The sequence below is a fragment of the Miscanthus floridulus genome, chromosome 16 (assembly GCF_019320115.1).
Source record: "Miscanthus floridulus cultivar M001 chromosome 16, ASM1932011v1, whole genome shotgun sequence".
NCBI lineage: Eukaryota > Viridiplantae > Streptophyta > Magnoliopsida > Poales > Poaceae > Miscanthus > Miscanthus floridulus.
Window position 1 is genome coordinate 101,037,708 of NC_089595.1, and position 22,033 is coordinate 101,059,740.

At 46.6% G+C, this 22,033-nt stretch overlaps 2 protein-coding genes and 1 pseudogene across 8 annotated transcripts; 1 reads left to right on the top strand and 2 right to left on the bottom strand.

Annotated features, from left to right (window-relative positions):
• Positions 1–225: 225 nt before the first annotated feature.
• Positions 226–3,730, bottom strand: LOC136512808 (peroxisomal 2,4-dienoyl-CoA reductase [(3E)-enoyl-CoA-producing]-like). 6 transcript variants are annotated; one of them, XM_066506811.1, is made up of 4 exons: positions 3,305–3,730; positions 1,987–2,154; positions 1,682–1,904; positions 231–754 (listed from the first exon to the last, which is right to left on the bottom strand). In XM_066506811.1, the coding sequence occupies exons 1-4, from the start codon at positions 3,347–3,349 to the stop codon at positions 732–734; spliced, it is 459 nt and encodes a 152-aa protein (XP_066362908.1). In that variant the 5' UTR covers positions 3,350–3,730; the 3' UTR covers positions 231–731. The 6 variants fall into 6 exon arrangements, 5 of the variants coding, with proteins under 5 accessions (XP_066362908.1, XP_066362905.1, XP_066362907.1 ...); XM_066506808.1 differs by having other exon boundaries at positions 231–796; XM_066506810.1 differs by having other exon boundaries at positions 231–896.
• A 5,875-nt stretch (positions 3,731–9,605) lies between these two features.
• On the bottom strand, positions 9,606–16,664 carry LOC136513205 (probable inactive receptor kinase At5g58300). 2 transcript variants are annotated; one of them, XM_066507195.1, is made up of 4 exons: positions 15,984–16,664; positions 12,468–13,819; positions 10,075–10,728; positions 9,606–9,745 (listed from the first exon to the last, which is right to left on the bottom strand). In XM_066507195.1, exons 2-3 carry the CDS (start codon positions 13,747–13,749, stop codon positions 10,106–10,108), a joined length of 1,905 nt encoding a protein of 634 aa, XP_066363292.1. In that variant the 5' UTR covers positions 13,750–13,819; positions 15,984–16,664; the 3' UTR covers positions 9,606–9,745; positions 10,075–10,105. The 2 variants fall into 2 exon arrangements, with proteins under 2 accessions (XP_066363292.1, XP_066363291.1); XM_066507194.1 differs by lacking the exon at positions 9,606–9,745 and having other exon boundaries at positions 9,793–10,728.
• A 3-nt stretch (positions 16,665–16,667) lies between these two features.
• Positions 16,668–20,129, top strand: LOC136511134 (phenylalanine ammonia-lyase-like; annotated as a pseudogene).
• Positions 20,130–22,033: the final 1,904 nt, after the last annotated feature.

A 22,033-nucleotide genomic window follows, 5' to 3' on the forward strand; every position in this document is an offset into this window, starting at 1 on the left:
TGAAGAACGAGCTTAACATCAGCCTAACCGACCCCTCGGTTCATTTCGTCGATCCGCTACGTTCTTGCTGCGATTAAGATTGTTTGTAACCATAGGCGCACCCAGTATAGCCAATAGGCATTTTGGTTTGACTTGGCATATTCTTGCGTCTTAGCGTCTACGCTACGATTTCTTTTTTAGGGTTCTTTCTACTGCACACATTTGAAGTCACTAGCTAATGCCCATGCGTTGCTATGGGTGACAAACTAATTAATCCAATTTGCTCCCATAAGAAGGGTTTTCAAAACAATGTTGGCACCAATAACGAAGTTACAGTGGCACATGATCTATTAATTTGCATCACTGGTATAAATGGAAATGAAACATTGATCAAACTACATAGCAGTTCACACCTTGCTGTCCAAGGCATGTATATCAACAAACTGCAGCCTCGTCGAAATCAACATGAGGCTAAAAATGTTTGGTAGTGTCACCGTCACTTGCATATGTTGTGTGATTCTTTTAATAGAATGAATGCTCACTGTTTGAGATACAAGACCAAGGGCAGTGCCTGGTAGTGTCTTTTGTGAGCTCAAAGTTGCTCAAGAGGAGAAAAATGGTAAGAATTGGAAGAGAAATATCTTGCCATGTCATTGAAATTAAGTACATGCAAGGCTACAATAGAGCTAAAAGGCTTTGTCAACAAATCAAAACAAGGGTGCACGAGGTCAGGTAGCACATCTGCAGGAAATTCACGTACATGTTCGCCAGCAAGCTGGTACAAGAAGCATTTTGCAGTAGTAATGGCTGAAGGTCACTGGAAACACATAGTCAAGTGAAATTTGTAGCAAGGACATGATGCTTAGAACTCTACCATATAGTGAGTGCATGGTTCAATCTGTTGTTACTGAATTTGACTGCAGAGAAGTGAATAAGAGGATCTAAACACATGACCACAAAACGGTTGCCAAAAATCAAAAGATTCATAATGCAATCATGTCAACAAATATTTTTATGGAGATATCAATGTAATGTTTCCTTAGAAGAAAGCTCAGTCAAGATACTGTAACAAAACAATTAACTATTTAGAAAGCTTGTCTACCATGGTAAGAAATGCCATAAAGCTAAAACTTCAGGTCTGAGCATCCTGTAGATAGTCGCCAAAAAAAACATCCTGTAGTTCATATTTTTCATTAAGCCAAATATGAAAGGACCTGTCATCACTCTATCTCAACTACTTACAGTAAAAGAGGAATATAACACCGGTGAATATTCTAGGCACAATACTTTTTAATAAAAAAAAGAGACATTACACGGTGGTTTATAGGAATTTCTAAGAAACGATAAATTCCAGGTTTCTCTTTTTAGGAGTAAAGAAATCAGATTGTACCACACATCAAATGTCTGGTTTTAATCATTAATAAAAGAAAAATGGCTAGGTTTTCAGGTGAGGCTATTTTCTTTTTTTTTCATCAACATGAGGCTAAAACTTATCGGAGATCAACCACGGTGGTTACATTGACTACTTAAAAGGTATGCATGAATATAAAAACAGAAAGATTGCTAGTTTAATAAGTATGGGCACAAAGTCTTCTGGCTAACTTTCAGATAAGCGGATGCTCAGTACTAACTGAAATTCTGTATATAATGCCTTCTGATAATATGGATAGAAAACAAGGAAGAACACAGCCAAGTGGCTAACCTGCATTAGAAGCTAGATAGAGTGCGGCCATTGCTATCTCCCATTTATCCCCAAGCTTAAATAATGGCATCGTTTCTTGTTTCCCCTTGCCCATTTCTTCAGGTGCAAGTTTCCTCATTCCTGGAGTGTATTGAATTGGTCCATGTGCAATTCCATTTACTCTAATGTCGTAATCTGTTCCCCATTCCAGAGCCAATAATCTTATGATACTATCAACACCTGCCTATAGAAGCCGATCAATCAGGAGAAATCTACATACTTCATCGATTTTCTCTTGCATTGCGGTTCAGAGAAGGTTCAAGTACCTTGTTAGAAGAGACATGAATTTGGTACCAAGCTGCAGTGTATTGCAGTGTTGTGCTTATGTTAATAATGAGGCCACAGAAGAAGGACCTCTCCCTGGTCCACCCTTTTGAGATACTTGAGGGCTTCATAACACATTGTGTATGTATCCACAGTGTCAATGTCAAGAACTGCAGAGAGAAAATATTGTCAATGCGAACTTCTCTGAAACATAGTATTAAGGGCTGTAGTACAATAAACTTCAATTGCATGTAGGCCAATATAAATTTCAGTTGCATGGAGGCTTTTTTTCAGTATTGTAGACTACTTTCTCTGCATATATAGTTAAGCATAAAAACACCTCAATAAAAACTGTACAGGCTGGAACATTAATCCAAATTGTGTATTACTGCTTACAACTTATTTTTTATTGATTAATAAGTTGCGCAACTTAAAAGGTAAATTGTACATTTGCACTAAAAATTATAAATCAAACTGGATATTCGATTATAGCCAAGATAGTCTGCAAGCTTATCCATTTGAACATGTATTCCTGGAATAAGAACAACACTGCATGACAGATTATGAGTTTAAAAGCATTTAGAATGATTGTCTGGATATATGCACCTATCGAGGTGGTGTGCTCATCTTAATTGTTCACTGTGATAAGGTCTCTTAATACATAACTTTGGTCATATGCCTATCATTGGTACCATGTGGTTCATATGTGTCCATTTCTTCACAAGCTATGGGATCCTAGTATTCAGTTCATATATGCATCTACAACAATTACTCCACTATGCCAAAGAAATACATAAATTCAGTGTTGCCTTTGCAGGAACCCCAATCGAGTAAAGTTCAGTAGAACTAACAAATAGCAAAAACAGAGCAAGGAAGTGGACACAGATAATAAGCCTGTAACAAAGCATAATCAATAACTCTGTACTGACCAATATACTTTGCCTGCTTCCATACAGAAAATTTAATAAAGCAAAACCTATGCTTCCAAACACAGATTTTGAGTTTGAAGCATTTAGAATGATTGTCTGGATATATGCTCATCATCGACTATAGCTGCTCAACCAATCGTTCGCTGTGCCAAGATCTATGTTATTCTTCTAAGTGGAGGTTGGGCTCATCAGTACTGTTCTACAAATTCCAAAAATCATTCAGTTGATGACGCATACTCTATCCAATAATATGGTTGAGCAGCTAATGGATGATTTTTTTTTTAACAAAGATCGTTCTACAGATTCCAAAAATTCAAAAAAAAAAATCATTCAGTTCTGAGAATATGGCAACAGGCTGCTCCTCCCCAGTGACAAAGCCACCAAGACTCACCGAGTCCTCGTTGGTGAGTGGTGACGGGGAACACCCTGAAGGCATCGGGAGGAGCTGCACGGAGGTGGCAGCGGCTTTGGAGCCTCGCTGGCTGCAACGGGGCTCTCGGCCTCGAGCTCGGAGATAGAGCAGTAGCGCTTGGAGACGGCGTTGAGCGGACTGCAGGAAGCCGCGCACCACGGCGTCACGCGTGCGCGCCGTGAGAGACGGAAGCAGCACCTCCGTGAGGCCGTTCCTCGCCGGAGTTATATAGTCGAGCGAAGCGGGGCCACGGCTCCTCTTGCCGCCCGGCCGGCGGGAGCTATGCCGGGTTCATCCCGCCGGTGGGACGGAGCCGGGGCTGATTTGGCTGCGGCGAGGGCCCATGGAGGCGAGGGCAGGTTGGAGCGGAGCGGCGGCGAGGCGAAGGGCGCGGTGCTCGCGTATTTATTCTTCTGAGACGAGACGAGGACTCGCGGTTGTGGGAGTCGGGATTTTTTTTTATTTTAACACTTTTTCAAACTAATTTTAAATCTAATACGGATGGTTTTTTTAAAAAAAAAACTAACACTTTTGGCCGCGCCTATTTCCCTGACGCAGTCAAATACCTATGCCGCGCTATGCATGACGCGGCACAGGGCTGACGTGGCGGTAACTGAGTCCGCTGACGGGGCAGGGCCTGCCGCGCCATCGATCTTGGCGCGGCAGTGCCGCGCCACGGAGCATGGTGCGGCTGTGCCAAATAAAACCCCGCAGCGAGGCCGCTCGCCCGCCCACTGCCCTACCCGCCCACCCGCCGCCGCGCAGCTCCCGCGGCCGCCTATGCCGCGCCCGACCACTCCTGCCGCGCAGCGCCCGCGCCAGCCGCGCCACGAACGCCGGCGCGTCAAGGCCGTCAGCTCCTAAGGTACATCCCTCTCGATTTCATGTTATTTTGATTATTATTATTTTAGGATAATTAGTGATGGAGGATAATTAGTGATTTATGATAGTCAGTAATTTAAGATGGTTAGGGTTTTATGATTGTTATTGATTTATGATAGTTTATCAAATTTATGATACTGATTTAGGATAGGTAGGTTAGTGAATTTGTTTGTGATTTACATAGGTAGTTTTTAGATTTGAGGTTGTGTGTTCTAGTTAGAAATTTAGGTTTAGGGATTGATTAGGTATTTATTAATTAGTTTATAGTTAGTTATTTAGTTAGGGATTTTGGGTATACCTACTAGTTTACAAACGTCGGTACTTACTAGTGCGTGATATGTCGATTTTGATGACTTCATTAAGTTTCGTCAAATGCTTATATTTCTAGTGAAGTTATTTATGTTACAAGTGCGTGATATGTCTGTTAATGTTATTTTGAATATATATATGTGCTTTCATATTGTGTTCGTATTGCATAACAAGTAGTTTAAATTTTACAATGCTACATAATGTTAATTTGAATTTTGTTAATTTGAATACTCTAATGTTTTTTTATCAATTTGTAATAGGATGGCCCCACCCACGCAGCACCCGCTGTATCCTATTCTTGAGGTGAAGTACGACGACCAGCACCCAGCATATATCTTGAGTGACAACGACGTAGAGGTGGCCTTGCCTCCTTTGAGGTCCCATACGCACACCAGGGCGCACCAGTGGAACGAGCGTTATGTGCCGTACATACGGCGTGCCGGCTTTCTCAAGCTTGTCCATGTTGTCAACCACGGTCTTCTGTCCCTTGACCCAGCACTACTTACTGTAGCTGTAGACAGGTGCGAGTATATTCTTTGTACGTAAACTTTTTTGTAATAAATTTGAGGCAAGTAATAGTCGTTCTATTCTTATATCAGTTGGAGGCCTAAGACCCACACATTCCACCTACCTTGTGGCGAGATGACATTAACCATGCAGGACATGAAGGCTATTTTTGGCCTTCGGTTGGGGGGACTTCCAGTGACAGGGATAGTTGACAACGATCACTAAAGGGAGTTGGTGGCTCAGTTTACTAGCTTTCTACCATCGGATGACGAGGCTTTCAAGAAAAATAAGTGAGAAATTGAAGCTTATTTAATACTTACATTACTTTCCTGCAGCCATCGGGTCTCATTTTGTTTGGTAAATTTCAGGAAAACTTCCGGTGTTTCGTCGTCTTGGATCACGGAGCGCTTTGATTACTTGGACCCACAGGCTGAGGAGGCTCAGATCGACAGGTTCGCTCGAGTTTGGCTCTGACACTTTATTGGTGCTTTCCTCTTCCCAGACGCCTCGGGCAACACCATCAGCTAGATCTTCCTTGACATACTACGCCAGCCGTGGGAGAACATAGCGGTGTACAGCTGGGCTAACGCAGTCCTGGCATGGACGTATCGATAGCTATGCGTTGCCTACTGTCGCACCTCAGTGTACGCGAACCTTGGAGGTTGCTCGTACCTACTCCAGGTTTGGTGTTAGGAACGATGGCCCGTTAGGAGACCCCTTAATACTAGTTTACCGATAAGTACTTCGGTTTATTATATTCTTCGATATGGTTACATATGATGAGTTTATTAATGGCTAATTCATTATCGTGTTCAATGCAGCATTAGAATGGACAGGATACATCCCCTACAGCTCTGTTTATTTGGATGGAATCAGAGTTAGAGGGAATACGAGGTGCAAGTACAGAGAGTACACGGACTGCAAGTACAGAGAGTACACGGATAGTCTCGACATCCTGACACAGCACTAGGTTACGCTCTCTTTACTATCGTACCTGTGTCTTGTTCGATCTATACTATATCACAGCCTAACTCAATTACAAAATGTTCAGGTGCATTGGTGTCCTTGGGATGCTCCGGAACTCCAGTACTAGCTTAGTCCTATCACTAGGGACGAGTCAGACAAGTATCGCTGCAACATCCCTCTTATTTTCTTTCACGTGGTCGAGATTCACATGCCCGTCAGGGACTGCAGACAGTTTGGAAGAATGACAGGCTACCCACCACCGCTTTACTCCACCAACTAAGGATTGCACGAGTGAGTTATCGATTAATAACAGAGCTACAATTCAGAGGTGTGTGTGGTATAACTAACATCGTTTTGTTGCAGGTATGACCGTAGAAAGAGGTACAAGACCAAGGATTGGCACGTGACACACAACGCGCACATCCACTTGTGGGGGACTAGGGAACGATAGCCGGTCCATGCGGGTCCTCCACATGACCAGAACACCTTCGACGAGTACCTACGCTGGCTTCACAGGTCTACGAGGACACATATCAAGCCCCCGTACACTAAGGAAGCGATTGATGAGGACTCGGAGGAAGATGTGATCGAAGATGTGTACGACATTGCCACTAGAGAGGACACAGCTATAGAGAGCCCCGCTACAAAGATACGTGGTAAGATACTTGAATGGTATAATTTGTTATCCATTTGGTATTAAGTATGTATACTAAAACTGTTCAACCGCGTTTCTGTACCCAGGCGACACAATTGTCGAGGCTGTCCAACGAAGCAGCGTACCGGCTTCACGAGTCTAGAGGGCTAGGGCCAAGCGTTCTCGCGGCTTTTGTGGAGGTAAACATAAACTTGTTCGTTCCAAAAATATTTGTTCAGTGTATATGCGTTTGAGAAATGCACTAACTTTAACGTCTATTTATGCAGAAGGTGAAGAAGAGATGCAGGAAGCTAGCTCAGAAGCTGAGTTGCATGGACACTCCTTATGAGGAACCGCCACTCCCGGTGTGGTCAGGTGGCACGTTTTTAGCCTATTTGAGGACACCAGCCGGCTCTTCTCAACAGATGACAGGTGTCATTTCCGCGGTGCGTACACCACCACATCATAGCGCTGGCAAGGACCCTACAACCGAAGACGAGCAGGACAACGATGATGACGATGACCAGTGGGAAGATTGGCCGCAGGACGAGATCGGCAAGTCTCAGCTAGGTGGTGCCCCGCTTGGTACCTAAGGAGACTTATAGATACTAACAAAAGTAGTTTCTTTAAATACTTAGGCTACATGAACTAACGATCATAAAAAATTCTAAGTAATTGTACATATCACATACTTGCAGGGTACGAGCCGTACGCACTGGCAACGCGACCACATCAACGTTGGCTACACTCCCAATGTATTGCCAACAAATCCGAAGAGACAAAGGCGTCCGGGGGATCCTTACACTCCTAAATCTTAGTTTGTTAGGTCAAACTATTATTGGCGTCCGAAACTTGCAGGCTTAGTTGGTTATATTATGTCGAACTTATGTCAAATCAATTAAAATATCATGTGGCAGCTTGTCAACTTATGTTATTTGCTTCATATCCGTTTCAATGCGTCGCGTCATCACTGCTTGCGAGATTAAGTAGCAACTAGTTTGAAAACCGGCAGTCCCGGGATATCTCGACGCCGGTGTCGGCGTCTTGCGCGAGGGGTCGAGAAAGCCGGGGTCTATGGTCGCGCCGCCGCCAATCCTACAATATGGGGGCCAAAAATATCATTGGCTTATCAAATTCTCTATTCGGCCGTGAAAAAAATTTAACAAAATATAGAAACAAATTCATTATTGACTTTACGTTAAACAATACTTATAATAACTCTCACTATCGACGCGACGCGTTCCGGGATGGCGGCGGGTGCGGCGGCCAGGCTTGCTTGCTGCTCGGGCAGGCATGACTGGCAGCGGGGTTTTATTTGGCGCAGCCGCGCCATGCTCCGTGGCGCGGCACTACCGCGCCAAGATCGGTGGCATGGCAGGACCTGTCCCGTCAGCGGTCAGCAGACCCGGTTACCGCCACGTCAGCCCTGTGCCGCGCCACCATACATGGCGCGACACAGGCATTTGACCGCGCTAGGGCAATAGGCGCGGCCAAAAGTGTTAGTTTTTTTTTAAAAAATCGGTCGTGTTAGATTTAAAATTAGTTTCCAAAAGGTGTTAAAATTAAAAAAAAATCAGAGTCGGGTGGGTGCGTGGGGTCAAGGAGTTAGGGGAGTCGGAGGCACAACGATATGGCCATACGGGGTGTGGACGATTCTAAGGACCTGTTTGGCACGACTCCTCCTGAGGGGCTCCTTGTGGCTCCTCCAAAACGGCTCCGGCTCCTCTGTTTTTTACTGAAAAACGACTCCTCCAAGAAAACGTTTGGCAGGGCTCCTCTGGAGGAGCCGGAGCCGGAGAGGAGCCCTGCCAAACAGGTCCTAAGCTTCTGTCTTAGGGACCTTTGTAGGATTGGCAAAGAAATTTTATAGGATTTGGATTTTTTTATACCTGCTTTTGGTTCACAGGAAAAACATAGAAAAAATTTCATAGGATTGGATTCCTACGGCTCAGTTTCACAGGAAATTAAACAAGAGCTCCGACTTCACCGAAACTTTCATGGCACGAAAGGAAACAACTCGCGCGCTCCGCCTCTAAGCCCAAGTCTCGCTACAAGTCCGCCCCCTCCGCTCCACTCCTTCCCTGTGCTGCGTTGCCACCGCCCGCTGCCCAGTTCCGTCTTGCCCTGCTCTGCTGCGGAAGAAGAGGGCAGCAGCCCGCAGCACGACCCAAGAACAACAGAAAGGAGATCCGTGGGCATGTCGTCTGCCGCGCCAGGACGGCACAACGCGAGCGCTCGCGATGGAGGGAGAGCGTTCTCTGCCCCAGCGCCAGCGGCGACGCAGCAGCAGAGCAGACGAAAAACAGAGAGGTACGGAGTAGACTTTGACAAGAAACAGAGAGGATGAGGGCTGCTGGCCTGGGCGTCGGCAGGAGCGTGTGGATAAGAATGACCAAAGAGGTGGTCCCACATGTTGGAGTGTTCGGATGATTAGCGGCAATTAGCGGCTCTCGAGGAATGGTGCCGCCTTAGGCCATCTCCGGAGATTTTGAACATTGACGTATAAGCAAACGTAACTGCTAGTTTGGTGCTTTGAATGCAATGGCTAGCTGTTCAAATTCCAATTGGTGTATAAAATTCCTGTGTTTCACCTAAGCTCTTGCCAAAGGCAATTTCCTCTGTTTTCAAATCCCATGGGATTAGAGGGGTGTGCCATCTGAATTCCTGAGTTTTTCCTTTTCCTATCCTATACCTACCCTGCAATCAAGGGGCCCTTAATAGGAGCAGAGAAGAGAACGCTAAGATGGTCAGCTTTCCTTTTTTTCCCCCTAAGGCATCATGCAGAGCTGATCTTGCAAAGGAAACGCAAGCCAGGATTATTCACACGATTCAAACACAATGTCGTTGTGCACCTGGTAACGCGGTTTCAATGTCGACATTGAGGTCTTGTGGACCGTACCGTCCCGAGAACCAAAAAAAGGTTGATGCAAACGCTGTTTTGATCACTCAATCGTCTTGAATACCATTATTTTTTTGTACCCAAAAAGATCATTCTTTTTCAATAATAAAAGTGCCAACGGTTTGTTTTTCACCGGTATCAACGCCAATTTGCCAACATCGGGTCTCATACACACATACACCTATGTGGCGATGTGTGAACTCAAAGTAAATCATGCACCAATCTGCAAGAGATTAAGATGTTCAGAAAGTGAATAGCATAATCATGATTCATGATTCAACAATTACGGTGTATATAAGGCGCAGGAAAGTGGCAAAAACATATGCCCATTCAATAAATCAAACTTGAAAGAGTTATTGGGCTGCCTCAAACGATCGACAAATAACACCCTACAATAATCAGCAGAGCTAATGAAACGAAACCACCACCAGGGTTCCAGGGCTGACATTAAGGAACCAAGAACAGAAAACAATTTTACCAAAGAATGATTAGGAATCTACTGACTGCAAAGCTTAACTGGACACACACTGAACACAGAGCTGTCGAACCTACTTTCTGCAGATGACATGTTACGTGCTGCTACTCAGGCGCCCTCCCTGGGATTGTCTCTGTCCTCCGGGGACGTCTTCGTGTCGGAGTAGGAGTTCCGGATCTCCTCGATCCTGCTGACCACCTCCTCCATCCGAGGCCGCTCGTCGGGGACAACTGCAACGCATGCCATCGCGACATGGAGCATCTGGACCATCTCGTCCTCGACGTTCGGGTGCCTTAGCAAGTCGATGTCGAAAACCTCCGACGTCCACTCTTCCCGGACCACGGACTGCACCCACCTGGGGAGGTGCTCGATGGAATCATCACCCCCGGGGGACCTGAGAGGGGCTTTACCCGTGAGCATCTCGAGGAGGAGGACGCCGAAGCTGTAGACGTCGGATTTCTGCGTCGGTTTCCTGGTCTCGAGGACCTCGGGTGACCGGTACCCGATGAGCCGTGGGTGGACGTGGGGCGTGGACATGAGCTGGGCAAGGCCGAACTCAGTGACGCAGGCGCCGAGTTCCTGTGAGATAAGGATGTTACTTGACTTGATGTTCCCGTGAATGAACTTCCCGCCACCCTCGGCGTGAAGATATGCCATCCCGCGTGCAGCGCCCAGAGCTATTTTCACTCTGGTCTCCCAGTTCAATGGGGTTCTTCCAGCAGCTTTATTCCCTGGGTTTTACAATCAACAATTAGCCTGCTATCATATATAATTTCATTTCAACAGAAATGTGTATAATGAGCTTAGTCAGACTTTCAGACAATAAGTTAGCAAAACCAGTGAAATAATTGTAAATAAAAAAGTGGCAATGCTATGGAAGTAAAACTTGAAATGCACTTTTCATTTGGTGACCCAGTCCCAAAATCTCAGTAACCAATTAAATTTGTGGTATCCAAGCAAAAGGGAACATGTCCATACTTAAAGACAGATTAGATAAAATAGAAATGGAAACAAACTGTCAATTAGGTGTCTGTCAAAAGTCCTACAGCCCTCCTAATAAAATCACACAGTTTTCAGGTCATGGAGATTCAGTAAGTTTAGATCACAGCCAAATGTGTGTAAGCCTGAATCATAGATATGCAACACAACATTAACCCACTAGCCTTATATATATATATATATATATATATATATATGGTAAGGTTATTCTACAGCTGGCCACAGAATAACTTATTCTATGGCCACCTTGATTTACGATAATGTTTGTACCAATTTACGATAATGACAATACACATTTACGATACATGGGTTACTATAATTCAAGATGATACTTACCATAATGCTATAGTAAATCACTTATGAGGGAGTTACCATAATCTCGTAAATTAGTATAGTAATTATCGTAACTCAAAGTGGCCACAGAATAACTTATTCTGCGGCCAGCTACAGAACAGTACGTCTCTCTCTCTCTCTCTCTCTCTATATATATATATATATATATATATATACCCCACTAGAGCTACATGTACCCCCAATTACCTATGTAGTGCTGGCAGATTGCAAATCGGTAATGGTGTGATAACTCAAAGTAGGTAACGGAAAAGCAAGACAGCACTATGGAATCACCAATTATTCTTTTGCATTCACTGCAAAGGCCAGAAAATGCCAGTAGCTCAAAAGCCTAAAATTTCTAGCTACAAGAACAGGTCTTGTGGACTGTTCATGGGAACTCCAGAACAGAAGTTGGAATCTCAAAAACCAAATCAGTGAGAAAGGTATATGTCAACATCCCTTGTAATAAACTATGTTATATTCAGAAGAATAAAAACTAAGGACCAAAGACAGTACATCTGGAGTGTATATCTATGTTCCAAATAATAAATACCTTATTCAGAAAGAAAAACTATATTTAGTACTCCCTCCATTCCAAATTACAAGTCATTTTGGCCTTTTTAGATTCATAGCTTTTGCCATGTATCTAGACATCGCGTATATCTTAGGTACATACAAAAAGCTATGAACCTAGAAAAATCAAAACGACTTATAATTTGGAACGGAGGGAGTAGCTTATTATAATATACAGAACACAGAATTACAGAGTTCTCTACAATCAATGTAAGGCATCCACACTTTGAGAATTCAAGTATGCGATCACTATTTTGAGCCTTTGATGTTGGTTTCTACCTTGTGATTTGAACAAAACTTTTATTGACAACAGGATAAAGAAAAGATTAAGCTGCAGCACTATTCGTGCTTCACTTGCAATACAGTCAAGGGCCAAGGTACCAGAATGAACATGAATATGTTTTGCTCAAGCCTTAGTGTTGACTAAGCATCTATTTCAGTTCAATTCTTTCAAGATGAAGTAAGCTAATAGCTTTAATTTTCAAAAGTAAATTTCAAACTAACATTCTGACAGGTAACAAAATGTAAAATGATTCAAATAGATTATTTGAAATGAAGGACATACCATGCAAAGCAGCACAAAGGCTACCTAATGGGACATAGTCATACACCAATAGCGTCTCATCCTTGGAGTAGTAGTAAGCACGCAATGGGACAGTGTTCTGATGCTGGCAAACCTTGCCAATTAGCTCCATCTGCTGTTCAAATTCCCTCTTTCCCGCCACCACTTCCTTCAATCTCTTGACCACCACTGTTGTTCCATCCTCCAGAACAGCTTTGTAGGTAGTCCCATAACTTCCTTTTCCAAGGACTTCAGCCGAAGCCCTCAACAGATCCTCCAAGTCAAAATTATATGAACATCCCTCAAAGAAAAACAGTTTATTTCTCTCTGCTTCTTGAATACCACTGCTGTATTCCCCCTTGGATTTTTCTCCCCTTCCACCTGCAATAGCCTTTCCTTTGGATGAAGATGATCCTGCGCCAGGCTCTGCATCTCTCTTTCTTTTGAAGATGCATACCAAGAGAATGAGGATCAAGATTAATAATACAGCCCCTCCTCCAGCAGCTATTGCAATTTCGACACCAAGGCTGAGCTTTTTCCAGAAGCTTCTTTTGCCATTTTGGGGTGATGGCGACGACGGAGAAGGAGGTGGTGTCCCGGGACATGGTTCCAATGGAAATCCACACAGAAAGGCATTTCCCAGAAAAGAAGTAGCAGGGAACTTCTGCAGGGAGGGTGGTATAGGTCCACTGAGGTTATTGTTGCTCAAATCCAAATGTCTCAACTTGGGGAGGCGAAGGTCAGGGATGGGTCCAGAAAGAGAGTTGTTCTGGAGAAGCAATGCTGTCAGTTCAGTGATGTCTAGCACCTTCGATGGTATTTCTCCACTGAATGAGTTATAGGACAGATCTAAGAATGTTAGACTGGAAGATAGTGAACTTGGTATAATTCCGGACAGGTTATTGTGTTGAAGATAAAGAGAGCGGAGCGAGGGAATAGATGGTACATCAGGAGGGAGATTAATAGTAAGACGGTTTGACCTAAGGCTCAACACCTCCAAGGCATCAAGCTTGCCAAGTGTGCCCGATGGGATAGGACCAAAAAGCCCTATTGCAGGTAGTCGGACTTCGCGCACACGTGTCCTGTCCGGTGTGCATGTAATACCAACCCATGATGTGCAGACTTGGGTTGTGGAGGTCCAGTTGACTTTTCTGCCATGAGGCAGTGATGCAGCAAATGCAAGAAGGGCCTGCTTATCGGTGTTTAGGTCAGAACCTCTAGCATATGGAAGGTGCATAAAGAAAAGTGAGCCATAAAGAAAAGCTATCAGCTTGAGATGCCACATTTGTTGGGATTGGCTGGAAGAAGAAACCAGTTATAATCCAAGAGTCCTCATCAGTGCATGTGCATCACTCCTGTCACATAAAAGGCTAACAAAAGTCAGCAATACATAATGGTCCATAATTCAAGAATAAATAAGAACAGTCAAAATTTCAGTTTGGTACATAGAAACAAGGTAGAAAGGAAAGGAATGTGAATGTGGATAACAAGCATAACAGATTTAAGTTTTCCAGTGGACATTTATATACTCTGCAACAAACAAGTAAACAGCTACTGGAAACCACAGAAGGTAAAGGAGGAGCAACTCATTTTATAATTTCGATCATCTAGATAGGATGCAATCACACAAACTACCAAAAAAGCTGAGCAATTCTTTGCCCACTGGCTGCACTATCCCCCCAACCGCGTATTAAAAAATTGTATAATTGGATGCAATTTCATCAATTAACAGCTTATAAGAAGCATTACCACTTCTTAAGTTTAAATGTGAAACCAGGCATTTCCTTCGTTAAATATCACATTCATGATCCTGCTAAAAAAACAAGTTTCTCGTACCACCTGTTAAAGAATAATAGCAAATACACTGACAAGAATGGCCACTATTGTGAGGTCAATAAGGTTTGACCCATAGTTTACGAAGTTGGCGCAACAGCTCCAACAGAAACACAAGCAGCTTACACAAACAGTAAAATATAAATATGACTTTCTTAGGAGATTCCAGCATATTTTAATTGCCACTGTCCTTACCCATCTTTCATCATAATGAGGATCCTATACTTTGCATCATAACTAATTCGCACCAATGAGAGAAGGCTGGTGGAAGGTCACTCTTGGAATGAATCGTAAATTCAGGAGACAATGACAAAGTGCTGCCCACATTGATATTTCAAGGGGTCCATCACATTCATCAACTGCCACACAGCAACCTCCTCTCTGAAAATAGTAAAACGAAACGAAAACAGAATGACACATCTTGTCTTCTCTTTAGCCTCAACTGAAAGGCCCGAACCCAAACAAATCGGCTGGTTTATCTCAAATCTCTTTATGAAAAGGACAGCTAGGATCATGTGCCATAGAAAAGAAACCAACACATCTTTTAGCTAGTAGCCATCACTCTTTAGCCTTTTCTGAACAATGGAGCCTAAACAATGGCGCCTGGTCAAAACAGCCACCACACCACACACCTAAACAATGGCGCCTGGTCAAAACCAGAACAGACACAAGGGTGGCGACAAAACATTACCCCTGTAGGTGAGGGTGAGGCACAGCACGTTGGTGGACTCCCTTGCACATGTGTAACTTAGACAAAAGCAGCATTGCAGGGCACCTAACCTAGACCCAATAACTACACCTAATACCATTGTTTTCTCAAGGACCAAAATGCTTTGGAAAAAGGTAGTCAGCACGAAACCAAAAGTCCAGCACGTAAAGCAGGTGGTCTCAGATGCAAGAAACCAAAGGGAAGAGGGCTTGCAGGCAGGGGGTGTGGGGCTCTGCTCGTTTATGGGAGCGATCATGGGCAGCACGGCACACTGAGGACGTGAGGAGGGATCTCAGGCTCCACACGATAGGACAAAAGGAAGGCAAGATCCATCACTATCTCGACACCTCAAAAGACAATTGCAACAGTAGATGTGCCGGTAGGAATATTAAGAGCTCCTCTTCAAGAAAGATAGCTGAGAGTTCACACTTCCATGTTCTCCTACCCCATGGATGATGCATCAAGCTTGAGAATTGCCCATGTAAATGTTGCTGCAAGGTGCAGTTCAGTATACTACATACCTGACCTGCTCCATTGCATGATTTTCAAGTTGCTGTTTGTTTATTCAACAGTTGCATGTTGTTTACACGAACATTAAGTGCAAAATCATACTAGTTCAGTACGACACTGTTATTTCCGTAAAAACAATAAATGTAGTACTTCACTAATCACTAGCACACCAATAAACGGAAGGTAACAGTGCCGTGTAGTCTGTAGAGATTCGAAATGCTCAGCTACTACTACTACTAACAAAAGCGCAATTCCAGTGCACTCTCTTTGCCTTTTTTAAAGACAAAAGCACGAACGCATCGGCCAACCAAAGTATGTTTGAAGAGAAAAAAAAACTCGATTTGCTTTTCCTGCAACAGTATTGTGGTGAGCCCAAGAAACGGACTACTACACATTGTACGTAGAAATCATTTTCGCAGTCAGTAGGCGGTACTGTACCGAAGAACCCTGAATTACGCCGTACGTACCTCGCAAGTTGCAAGAAAGCCATCCCAGGTTCGAATCCCGGAGGCGGAGGCGGAGGCGAGCTTCATTCCCTCCCGCGGCGCGTGCGGCGTGCGCCTCCCCTTGGCGTCGGCGGCGAGGCAGGAGGTAAAGGAAACCAACGGGGATGACGACGCCGGGAAGAGAATTCCCACCTTCGCGGCGTCACCAAGACTGACGGGTGGCACCTGGCAAGAAAACCAATCGCCCGCGCTCTCGGAGTCGCCGCCCGCCTCAGGATCGGGCCTCGCAGTCACCGCCTAGGGCCAACAGCGCCAGGAATCGCTCCAAGGGGGACACAGGACGATCCGCCGTTGAGGCGGCCGGCATTCGCCCGCGCCCCGGCCCGCCGTTAACCGCGGTGGCTGGACCACCGCCTCCTCAGTCCCTTCACGGGCGCGAGAGCGCACCGAGGAGGCAGCTGCGCTGTGCCTTTCTCGGTTTGTCCCTCTCCTCCCTCCCCGCGCGCCTCTGCGCCTCCCTCCCTGGCTCCCCTCTCGTTGCAGTTGCGAGCGGACGCAGGGAGCCAGTGATGCTGATGTGATGCCGCGGGACTGCGGGACTCGGGAGGGAGGAATGCGTCGTGGTGGTGCCGGTGCGGATGCGCGCGCTTGTGTCTGTGTGCAAACTCGCTGTGCATTTAAGACAAGTGTGCTCGTGCCGGTGCGATGGGCTGCTGCGGTTCTGGAAGGGAGCTGGCAAGTGACGGCTTTGCCCTTGTGTGTGACAGTGTGAGCAAGCTGCGGAAGTGGGGGATTGGGCCGATTGGGTAGCGTGGGGAGTGGTCACGCGCGGCAGGCGTGCAGATGGGCCCAGCGGCGCAGTGGCCGTGAGGAAGCGGAGGCTTGACGTGTGGGCCGACGAAGGCAATCGCGGCGTAGTGGCCAGCTTGTGGCACTAGTTGTGCCTGCTCTGGAAAGTGTTCGTTACTGTACAGCTGTACTGCAGCAGTACTTCACTGCCGCGACACTTACAGGTTCGATAATACTACTACTAGCGTCCAAGTAGACGAGTACTAGCCGTACATTAGTAATCGGGTACTGTTGTCCGATGCTTGGGATTGAAACAACGGACAGTACGTTGCTGTAAAAAAAAGCAGGGACAGATAAAAAATATAGGTAGTAGCTATATGTAAGTATGACTGACCGTCGTTCGCAACCTGCTGCTGTTGAACATGCATATGTGTGGTGCAAGGCAGGCGTAGCCTCCTGGCTTGTTTATCCTTTTTTGTTAATAACGCCAACTCGGCGCTAATCTGTTCGTGCTGAGTCCCTTCACGGACACGAGTTCTGTTCTGTCGCTGTTGTGCGTGCATTGGCAGATCATTATTATCGGCGCATCCAGCATCAATTATATATGATCGGTGATCGGTGTACCTGCTACCTTGCATAGTTCTTTTGGGATTTTGCAATAACGAGCCTGTTCGCTTGTTGAATTCAGTTAAGTTTTATTAGTCAGTTAATATTATCTTTCTCTTATAACAAATTAGTATTAGCTGAACTTATCAGTCTAAAAATCAACCAGCGAAAAGACCGCATCACGGAAAGAGAAACACGCATGATTCAGCCATGCGCGCTACACTGGTCATCACATGGACTGACGACGACGGACACCCATGACAAGGCCATGCATGACACCTTTCCGTTTCCGATCCTGCTGGCTGCTGCGCTGAGCAGCTTCTCATGTTTGCTGTGCTTGCTAGGATAGTACACGTAGCTTTTGAGCAGATTTCGCCAAATCCTTGCCCGGCCCTTTGCTTTTGATCTCTCGTACTTTTTTTCCTCTTATCTTTGATTTAGGAACTAAAGTTTAGTTCTCATCACATCAGATGCTCGGAGGCTAACCCGTCAGGGCTAACGGTACGTTCGCCAGTTGGTATCTAGGCTGATAAACCTGGCGGGTGCTGATTTGTTATAAGATGAAAATATTGTTGGTCGGCTGATAAGCCCTGGCTGAAACCAACAAGCGAACATGCTGTAAACATGAGCTAATTATAAAACTAATTGCAGAAATCATGATTAATTCGTGAGACAAATCTATTAAGCCTAATTAATCCATCATAAGCACATATTTACCATAGCACCACATTGTCAAATCATGCACTAATTAGTCTTAACAGATTCGTCTCGCAAATTAGTCGCAATCTGTGCAATTAGTATGGTAACTAGTCTATATTTAATACTTTAAATTAGTGTTCAAATATTCGATGTGACAGGGATTAAATTATAGGAGTAGGAACCATAACCAAACATAACATGGTGCTTTCACTGGTCACTAGAAAAAAAATGGGAAATTGGCTAACGGACATCCACAGTGGTGGTCGTTTGCTGGTGAACACCCAAAGTAGAGCTGTATGCTAGAAGACATTATGATTTGTTGTAATTATGCCAGAGGACACCGCGGGCCGGTTTCCACCGGTTGAGAAGAGAGAAAAATTTAGTTTGGACATCCGGTGCCCCTGAGCCACGTTTGGTCTGGTCCAACCAGACCACGACGAAGCGGTACAGCGGGAACGACCGGCTGTCCGTGATCCGGTTCGCCATCTATCGGTGCTGTCAGACTGACCCATGTGCGCTCCCCTGCAGGCATCTCAATGCCAGAATTTTCGGCACCGGCAACGATTGCCACACGCTGCCGTCGAAGGTCGTCCGCGCGGCGATGTTGTGCGCATCAACACCCTCCTCCAGGGCTACTCCGGCATCCGCTTCGAGATCCTAGAGGCCATCACCAAGCTGCTCAACATCGGGGTCAGCCCGTGCCTGCCGCTCCGGGGCACCATCACCGTGTCGGGCGACCTGGTCCCGCTCTCCTACATCGCCGGCCTCATCACGGGCCGCCCAACGCGCAGGCCACCACCGTCGATGGGAGGAAGGTGGACGCCGCCGAGGCGTTCAAGACATCGTCAACGGCACCTCCGTGGGCTCCGCGCTCGCGGCCACCGTGATGTACGACGCCAACGTCCTCGCCATCCTGTTCGAGGTCCTGTCCGCCGTCTTCTGCGAGGTCATGAACGGCAAGCCCGAGTGCACCGACCACCTCGCCCACAAGCTCAAGCACCACCCGAGGTCCATCGAGGCCGCCGCCATCATGGAGCACATCCTGGACGGCAGCGCTTTCATGAAGCAAGCCAAGAAGGTGAACGAGCTGGACCCGCTGCTCAAGCCCAAGTAGGACAGGTACGTGCTCTGCACGTCGCCGCAGTGGCTGGGCGCCCAAATCGAGGTCATCCGCGTCGCCACCAAGTCCATCGAGCACGAGGTCAACTCCGTCAACAACAACCCGGTCATCGACGTCCACCGCGGCAAGGCGCTGCACGGCGACAACTTCTAGGGCACGCCCATCGACGTGTCCATGGACAACGCCTGCCTCGCCATCGCCAACATCGGCAAGCTCATGTTTGCGCAGTTCTCCGAGCTCGTCAACGAGTTCTACAACAACAGGCTCACCTCCAACCTGGCCGGCAGCCGCAACCCTAGCCTGGACTATGGCTTTAAGGGCATAGAGATCGCCATGGCCTCCTACTGCTCTGAGCTCTAGTTCCTGGGCAACCCTATCACCAACCACGTCCAGAGCGCGGAGCAGCACAACTAGGACGTCAACTCCCTAGGCCTCGTCTCCGCCAGGAAGACCGCGGAGGCCATCGACATCCTAAAGCTCACGTCGTCCACCTACATCGTGGCGCTGTGCCAGGCCATCGACTTGCGCCACCTCAAGGAGAACATCAAGACGTTGGTGAAGAACACGGTGACCCAGGTGACGAAGACGGTGTTGACCATGAACCCCTCTGCGACCTCTCCAACGCGTGGTTCAGCGAGAAGGAGCTCATCACCGCCATCGACAGCGAGGGCGTGTTCACGTACGCGGAGGGTCCAGCCAGCGCCAGCCTACCGCTGATGTAGAAGCTGTGCTCCGTGCTGGTGGACCACGCCCTCAGCAGCGGCGACGCAGAGTGGGAGCCCTCCATGTTCTCCAAGATCACCAAGTTCGAGGAGGAGCTCTGCGCGGTGCTGCCCCGGGAGGTGGAGGCCGCCCGCGTCGCCGTGGCCGAGGCCACCGCCCCCGTGGCGAACCGGATCATGGACAGCCGGTCGTTCCCGCTGTACCGCTTCATCGTGGTCTGGTTGGACTAGACCAAACGTGGCTCAAGGGCACCGGATGTCCAAACTAAATTTTTCTCTCTCCTCAACCGGTGGAAACTGGCCCACGGTGTCCTCTGGCATAATTACAACAAACCAGATTGTCTTCTAGCATACAGCTCCACTTTAGATGTCCGCCAGTAAACAACCACCACTATGAGTGTCCGCTAGCTAAATTCCAAAAAAAAAAACAAAGGGACTCACAGTCCACGTGATTGATTTGTCAGAGTGATTGCATATCACAGCCTTCTTGCAGTTGCGCTATTGCAGGGATCTCATAGCGTCACCACTCACCAACGCAGTCACTTTTCCCTGTACCCATCAATCGCGGCCTAACCTACGCGTATACGTCAGTAGTAATAGCGGGCAGCGGCACAGCGCAAGGCACCTGCTGCCCAGCACGGCAGAAGGTCAGCCTGTTCGTTTGCCGGCTTATCTAAACGATCGTAAATTTTTAGTCGGAAATAGTATTTTTCTCTCACACAAACCAGTCAGCAGTATTTCTTCACGAACCAGCAACGATACGAACCAGCCAACTGAACAGGCTGTAGTAACTGACGCTTGCTCATTGACAAGGGGTTAACTGTAGTGACCAAGATCAAAAACGGAATTGATAGGATTATTAATATCCGAACGCAACATGGCAGTCTAACAGCCTCACATCTCTCTGCCCATGGAATATATAGTACCAGCTTTTCTCCTAAATGGTATTACTCGTGCTCGCTCCGACTTCCTACTCATCGTCCGACGCCGGCCACACTCTCCACGACGCCCTAACGCAAGCGCCAGCCTTCCTGGGCCTACCGAGCCCAATATGCCTGCTCCCCGCTCTCTCTCACACTCCTCGCTCTCCTCGCGCCGCTTTTGTAACACCCTCAGTGTTACACCCTAAATCATTTATTAAAACATGTCATGAGCATTATGTTTATGTGTTAATGCATATGATAAAGTGTGTAGATCCATTTATGTAACTCAAAACGATCAATAAAAACGCTAAACGAAAGTTGACTCGATAGTTCATGCATAACAAGTATCGTTTAAAACTAATTTTTATTAAGCAAAAATGCTATAGAACATGTGTGTGATACTTAAATAAAGTTTGAAGTGCAAACTTTATAGATGACAATGAAATATTTGCTTTTAAAAAATAATATTGCTTTGTAATATTTTCAATAGCCTAGAAATCGTAAATTGAAATCAAGTTCAGTTCAAAACTTAGAAAATTTTTAAGTCTGTCAACAGCTAGACGCTGCTATGTTTAGCAATTTATTTGGAGAGATTGAGTTAAGGAGTGGTGTAGTGCTATGATTCGATTTAGTAGTTCCATATGCCATCTTGAGTGTAGTGAAGCCAGTTTAGGTTTAGGAGCAACAGTTTGGTCGTGATCAGCGCTTTAAAATTCATGAGCGTACTTGTTTTGGGTTGGTTGGCGCCGGGTGCGCGGTCACTGCACGGCCTCCCCACGCCGCGCATATGGTCGCGTCTCACGCGATCACCCTGTGCCACCACGCTGGGTTGGTCGGGCCACCTAGGCTTGGCCGAAGCCGGCCGCAGCGAGCCGTTGGCCCAGTGCCCTACTGTTCTACCTCATGCTACCGCCATTGGTACCGCCGCGGCCGCGCTGCCGCTGCCGTCACGTTCGCCCACTGCTGCCTCACATCGCGACGCTGCCACTGCCATCGTGTCACTCCCGTACTCGCGTCTGCTCGCTGCATCGCGCTACCCTCTCCCTAGCACGGTTGGGTGCCATCCACACGTGACCGTGCACGCCGTCGTCACACTATTAATGGTGCTACGGCGCGTGGGCCATGGCCAGTCACAGACGCTCGCGCCCGTCCCCTCGTGCTTGAACGTAGGTCCCTCGGACACAATCGCTCGTGTCCCGCCAAGGCGAGGAT

What these genes read in the sequence shown, in the direction of transcription:
- LOC136513205 (XM_066507195.1), bottom strand. Translation starts at nt 13,749, where the DNA reads ATGTGGCATCTCAAGCTGATAGCTTTTCTTTATGGCTCACTTTTCTTT. An exon ending in CCTTTGTGCTGCTTTGCATG is followed by an intron (nt 10,729 to 12,467) that starts GTATGTCCTTCA and finishes TGTAAAACCCAG; the next exon opens with GGAATAAAGCTGCTGGAAGA.
- LOC136512808 (XM_066506807.1), bottom strand. Translation starts at nt 3,349, where the DNA reads ATGCCTTCAGGGTGTTCCCCGTCACCACTCACCAACGAGGACTCG. An exon ending in CACTCACCAACGAGGACTCG is followed by an intron (nt 2,155 to 3,304) that starts GTGAGTCTTGGT and finishes TTCTCTCTGCAG; the next exon opens with TTCTTGACATTGACACTGTG. An exon ending in CTATCTAGCTTCTAATGCAG is followed by an intron (nt 721 to 1,681) that starts GTTAGCCACTTG and finishes AATTTCCTGCAG; the next exon opens with ATGTGCTACCTGACCTCGTG.